The sequence below is a fragment of the Neopelma chrysocephalum genome, unplaced genomic scaffold (genome assembly GCF_003984885.1).
Source record: "Neopelma chrysocephalum unplaced genomic scaffold, ASM398488v2 Primary Assembly neopelma1_97025, whole genome shotgun sequence".
NCBI classification, from domain to species: Eukaryota; Metazoa; Chordata; class Aves; order Passeriformes; family Pipridae; genus Neopelma; species Neopelma chrysocephalum.
This window is the reverse complement of record NW_020925667.1, coordinates 13,106-19,156: the sequence shown is the minus strand read 5'-3', so window position 1 is coordinate 19,156 and position 6,051 is coordinate 13,106. Positions and strand designations below refer to the sequence as shown.

The 6,051-nt window shown below is 58.4% G+C and overlaps 1 protein-coding gene across 1 annotated transcript; it reads right to left on the bottom strand.

Moving 5' to 3' along the window:
• Positions 1-207: 207 nt before the first annotated feature.
• LOC113961044 (gastrula zinc finger protein XlCGF7.1-like) lies at positions 208-1,371 on the bottom strand. The gene is made up of 2 exons (XM_027671046.1): positions 1,320-1,371; positions 208-1,130 (listed from the first exon to the last, which is right to left on the bottom strand). The coding sequence occupies exons 1-2, from the start codon at positions 1,369-1,371 to the stop codon at positions 208-210; spliced, it is 975 nt and encodes a 324-aa protein (XP_027526847.1).
• Between the last annotated feature and the right edge of the window lie 4,680 nt (positions 1,372-6,051).

Sequence of the window (6,051 nt, the reverse complement as noted above, 5' to 3'; positions counted from 1 at the left end):
CAGCCAAGGCAGGAATCACCACACACCCCCCAAGAAGGGTTCTGTTGGAAGAAGCTGCCCCTGGGAAAGGGGACTGGCCCTTTGTGGTCGAAAGGATGGACTGACAGTCACTGGACTCCAGGGGTTGCCTCACCATCAGGGGGTTCATTCGGGGTGGAAGCAGTGGCCGAAGCTCTTCCCACAGTCGAGGCACTGGTAGGGCTTTCCTTACCGGTGGGTCCGTTGGTGTGAGGTCAAGGTAGAGCTCTGGGTGAAGCTCTTCCCACACTCCTCACACTTGTAGGGCCTCTCCCCGGTGTGGATGCTCCGGTGGGTGACAAGGGTGGAGTTCTGCTTGAAGCCCTTCCCGCAGTCGGTGCAGCGGAAGGGCCTCTCATCCGTGTGTGTCTGCTCATGCCTGAGGAGATCTGAGCTGGTCTGAAACCTCTTCCCACACTCCCCACACATGTAGGGCCGTTCCCCGGTGTGGATGCGCTGGTGGTTGTGGAGGTGGGAGCTGCTCCTGAAGCTCTTCCCACATTCCCTACACATGTAGGGCCGTTCCCCAGTGTGGCTGCGCTGGTGGAGGCGGAGGTTGGAGCTCTGCCTGAAGCTCTTCCCACATTCCCCACATGTATAGGGCCGTTCCCCAGTGTGGGTGTGCTGGTGTTGGATGAGGTCAGAGCTTTCCCTGAAGCTCTTCCCACATTCCCAACATGTGTAGCGCCGTTCCCCAGTGTGGATCATCTGGTGCCGGATAAGGTGGGAGCTCCGGCTGAAGCTCTTCCCACATTCCCCACACGTGTAGGGCCATTCCCCAGTGTGGATGTGCTGGTGGGTGAGGAGGTTGAAGCTCTTCCTGAAGCTCTTCCCGCATTCCAAGCACTCGAAGGGCTTCTCCTTGCTGGGAGGCTGCTCAGGGACCACCAGGTCACAGCTCTGCCTCAAGCTCAGGCCGCCTTCCTGGCACAAGCTAGGTCTTTCCTCCTCAGAGCACCCTGGGCTGGCTTTGGAGCCCCTCCTGCAGGGGGATCTCCGGGCCTTTTCCTCCCCGCTGCCTTCCTGCGCCGTGGAGCCCTTCAAAACAGCCTCTCCCACCAGGGTCTGCTGGGGGGATTTGTCTTCTGGGCTCTCCATCCTCCGCTCGGGGACTGGGGCAGGAAGCAAGAAAGACAGAGAGGGGATTTGCCTCCGGCCCACAGGGAAGGCCAAGGACATCCCCCCAACTCCGGCCCTGGCAGGACGGCGGCGGCAGCGGGGTTGTCCTGCAGCTGGGGGCCATGCTCGGCTGCCAGAGCCAGCACAACACCGGCCCAAAGGGCCACTGACTTCCTCCTCACCTGCCTGGGGGGCCCGCGGCATCTTCCTTTTCCTCACAGCCTTCTCCTCCATCCACCCAAGCTTTGGGAAGGAGAAATCCTGATGGAGGAGGGGAAAACAAGGGCTGAGCGCGTTGGCTTGGGGGTTCCTCCTGCCCAAGTCCATCTCTAGAACTCACCGGGCATCCTGTGTCCATAAAAACCTCCAAAACACCAAGATTCAGCCCAGAAAAACTCAAACCACTGAGATTCAGGCAAAAAAACCCTCAGAAAGTGCGAGATGAATCCTCTCTCAAACTGCAAAAAGTTAAGATTCAGCTAAAAAATACTCCAAAATATGAGGGTTACACCAAACTAATTCTCCCAGAAGTTCCCCCTCTCTGGTCTCTCTCCTCTAGAGTTCAGAGGGTCTGCCCTGTCTGGGATGCTGGGGGTCTCAGGGATGCTGGGAGTGTTGGGGGTCCCAAGGGTCCCTTCTCCTGTGACTCTCGCCTTCCGGGTGCCGCGTTCCCAGACATTCCCCCTCTCCAGGTTCTCCACTTTGTTGTCCCAGGGACCCCAGGGGTCCCTACTGCTCTACTGTGCTGCTCTGAACCAGCAGAGTATTTGGAGAACAGATGGTGGTAAAGTGTGGTCTGTGCCAAGTGTTTTAGGGCTCTTTGGCCCAAAGAAATGTCTGTGCCCTGAGAACATTGGATCCAGCAGCCCCCAGCACCCCACAGAAAGTTGGGAGCTCAGGGGGCCCCCTCCCTTTGCCAACCTCCCTGTGCCCAAAGACCCCCATGGGACTGTCGGACCCGCCAGACAACCCCCCCTTTTCCCTGTTCCTTCCACTTTTCCATGGTCCCCTCAATCACCAACCCCCCCCCGGATCACTTTTGGGGTCCCAACCCCCACTTTTTTTCCCCTCCCCCACCCCTTCCACATCATCCCTCCACTCCGCAGTCACCTCATGCTCAGTTTGAGGGTCCCACCCTCCCCTTTCCCCACTCTTCTGACCTCTCCCACCCCTTTCCCATCATCCCGCAAACCTCAGAGCCCCTCCCCCCTCCACTTTTAGGGGATCCCACTTCCCTCCCACTCAGTTTGGGTCCCACCACCCCTTTATCCCCTCTGACCCCCCTTTTCCCACCGACCTCTCTCTTCCCACCCCCCCCCTCACCCGAGAGCTCCTCGCCCGCAGCCGGGGGGGCTCCCAGCGCCACCAGTGCCCAGAGAAGTCCCCCCAGAAAGGGGGTTGGGTGGGGTCCTGGGTGGGCTCTGAATGTTTTTGGGGGTCCTTGGGGGGCTGTGGGTTAGGGTGTCCTGCTGCCGCCTCCCCGGCCCTGCGGAGACGAGAAGTGCCACAAAATCGCTCCGATTGACTAAGAAACCTTGACACAAGTGCTTTATCCCGTCACCTTCTCAGCTTATTCCTTCCCGCTCCCATCCCCCTTTGCTGCCTGTCTCTCTCCTCCCTGTGCCCATCAGTCACAGCTGCAGTTCTTCCCTCCATCGCAGTCTGGGAGCCCTTCTGAGGAGGTGCTCAAGGAGTTGGTGGTGCCGATCTCCCCCTGCTGCAATTCCTTTCCCCCAGTTATGGCTCAGTGTGCCTGACTTCCCTCCTGTGCCTCTGGGCCAGCCTGTTCCTTCCTCCTAGCATTGTCTTCTTTTTGCCGTCAGTGGGCAGCAAGGGGCCCTGGATGGTCCCTACAAACCCCCTGCCCTCAGTCCCTCCTGGAATGGCACATCTCTGAGCCTGTGTCACGGCACCAGCTGCTGCCAAGGGACGGCCCTGCTGCAGTTTGCACTTAAACCCAACAAACTGGGGCGGGGGGCAGCCCTGGAAACCAGGGCTTTGCTCCCTCGGCTCTGCAGGGGCTTCCCATGGGCTCTCAACCTCTTTTGGGCATCCCCTGCTCCGGCATGGGCTCTGCAGCAAAGCCCCAGCTCACCTGGCACACAGGGGATGGAGACAGCACCTTCTCGGGGATGGGCACCTTCATCTGTTCCCCACCACGGGCTCTGCTTCCTCAGCAGCACCTCTGCCTTGCACTTATTCTCAGATCACCTCAGGGACAGCTCTGGGCTCACCTCCGCATCACTTCTCAGGCTCACCTCAGGGCCTGGGCTCAAGGACAGGAACCTGCAGGGAGGGGACATGATGTGCAAGTTGAGGGCAGTGGCGGTCTGTAAAATAAAAGCTAGAAACGATCCCAGTTTGGGGAAACTGGAATACTTTATTGGGCACGAGAACACAAAGGCATCACTGGCTGGACATGTTAATGAAGGGGACTGGCTATGTTAATTGGGGAGCTGCACAAACTTTTGCTGTAGTTTCCAAATAGTTAATTTTTCTTCTAGTAGGATTACATGGGGGATAGAGGGATTACAGGGGTTTAGACATGATTTTAACAATCATCTCAAAAAGTCCTTTCTTAATTCTTCTTGGAGCCAGGTTTATATCTCCGGGTTGCACATTAGCAGGTCTCAGGACAGGGGTCCAAACTTCTTGAATCACGAGGTGTTTGCCAGCCTTGTTTTCCAAGGTTTGTGATTCAGCTTCACCGAGCCTCCTTTTGCTGAGAGCTGGCTTTTGTCCCCTTCAGAGGGCTGCCTGCTTGGATTGGGGCTGTGGGCTTCTTTCTTCTTCTAGAACCGTCCCAGAACTTATCCTGCTTTTCTAACACCACACATTTACAGACTAACCCTGGAGATATATATGGACAGACATCTCTATCACCCTGGGGATAGAGCCTCAAGCAGGTGCTGCCATAGGAATGGCAATCAGAGAATCACAGAATCAGCCCCGTTGGAAAAGACCTCTGAGATCATCAAGTCCAACCCTGGATCCAACCCCGCCGTGCTTCCCAGACCATGGCACTGAGGCCACATCCACTCGCACCTTCAACACCTCCAAGGACGCTGACTCCACCCCCTCCCTGCCCAGCCCATTCCAAGGCCTGATTACTCTCTCGGCAAAAAATTACTTCCTCATATCCAACCTAAACCTCCCCTGGCACAGCTCAAGACCCAGCCCTCTTGTCCTACTGCTGCTTCCTGGCACAAGAGCCCCACCCCCAGGGACTTGCAGAGAGTCAGGAGGTCTCCCCTGAGCCTCCTCTTCTCCAGCCTCAACAACCCCAGCTCCCACAGCCTCTCCTCACACCACTTGTGCTCCACTCCCTTCCCCAGCCTTCCTGCTCTTCTCTGCACCTGCTCCAGCCCCTCCATGGCCTTCCTCAACTCAGGGGCCCAGAGCTGGACACAGCACTCCAGGGGTGGCCTCACCAGCGCTCAGTCCAGCCCAACAATCACTTCCCTGCTCCTGCTGCCACACTCTTCCTCAGCCAGGACACCATCCATTGGCCCTCTTGGCCACCTAGACACACTCTGGCTCTTCTTCAGCTTCCTGGCAATCCACACTCCCAGCTCCCTTTCTGCCTGCCTGCTCTCCAGCCACTCTGGCCCCAGCCCGGGGGGCTGACGGGGCTTCTTGTGGCCAAAGGGCAGGACCCGGCCCTTGGCCTGCTTGAACCTCATCCCCTTGCAATCAGCCCATGGATCCAGCTTGGCCAGGTCCCTCTGCAGAGCCCTCCTGCCTTCCAGCACATCAACACACCCCCCAGCTTGGTGTCAGCTGGACATTTGCTGATGAAATGCCTGGTTCTGCAGGAGCTGCAGATGCTCAAGGGGCAGCAGGACCAAGTCAGGGGCCTGGGGGGGCTTGGGAGCTTTCAGGTCCCTGAGAATGCTGGGGGAGCTGGGGAGGGGCTTTGGGGATTGGGGGTACAGACCAGTACAAACCAGGACAGACCACTAAAGACCAGTACCTCCTCACTACTCCCCAGATCTCTCCTGGAGCTGGGACACGTTGTCGTGGGACACCTGAGCCCCCCCCAGTGCCCTCCCAGTACAGCCCAGTGCCCCCAGTACAGCCCACTGTGTTCCTGTCCCAGAGTGCCGGATGATACCTCTTTGTGGGGGGTTGGAAGGGATTTGAGGGGGAGGTTGGGGGAGATTTGGAGGGATCTGGGAGGGGTTGGATGGGGATTTGGGGGGTTTGGGGGGTCTTTGGGAGTATTTGGGGGAGTTAAAACAGGTTTTGGGGGCATTGGGGCATCAAAGGGATCTGTGGGAGGAGGGGATTAAAGGGAAAATGGAGGTTAGGGGACATTTGGGGGGAGTTAAAGGGGCCTGGGAGGGGGAGCTGCACCATGAGCAGGTGAGTCCTGAGATCCCCCTGGTGTCCCCAAGACCCTCTCGGTGTCCCCAGTTCCCCCCTTGACACCTCAGGGCAACCCTGGTGTCTCCAGCATCCCCAGGGCCTCCTCATAGCCCCAATTCCCCCCTTGACATCCCCAATTCCACTGTCCACAAACCCCTCCCCACTGTCCCCACTGTCCACAAACCCCATCCCTGATGTCCCCAACCCTCCATCTCACCCCAGGAGTCCCCCCTGGACCCTCTGACCCGAAAAAACGACCACCCCCCACTCACAGAAAGGCCAAAGGCATCTGGGGACACTGGGGACAGTTGGGGGGCTTTGTGGAGCACTGGGTGATTACTGGGGATACTGGGACACACTGGGGGGAACCAGGGGGCACTGAGAGGGACTGGGGGGTTCCTGAGGGACACGGGGAGGGCACTGGGAGGGACTGGAGATTAACTGGGGCACACTGGGGGACACTGGCAGAGAACTGGGGAGTTACTGGGGGATTACCAGGACACATGGGGGGACACTCAGAAGTTATTGGGCCATACTGGGGGTTAC

Coding starts and splice junctions, on each gene's coding strand:
- LOC113961044 (XM_027671046.1), bottom strand. CDS start 1,371: ATGGAGGAGAAGGCTGTGAGGAAAAGGAAGATGCCGCGGGCCCCCCAG. Junction 1,131..1,319: donor GCCGCGGGCCCCCCAGGCAG/GTGAGGAGGAAG, acceptor TTCCTGCCCCAG/TCCCCGAGCGGAGGATGGAG.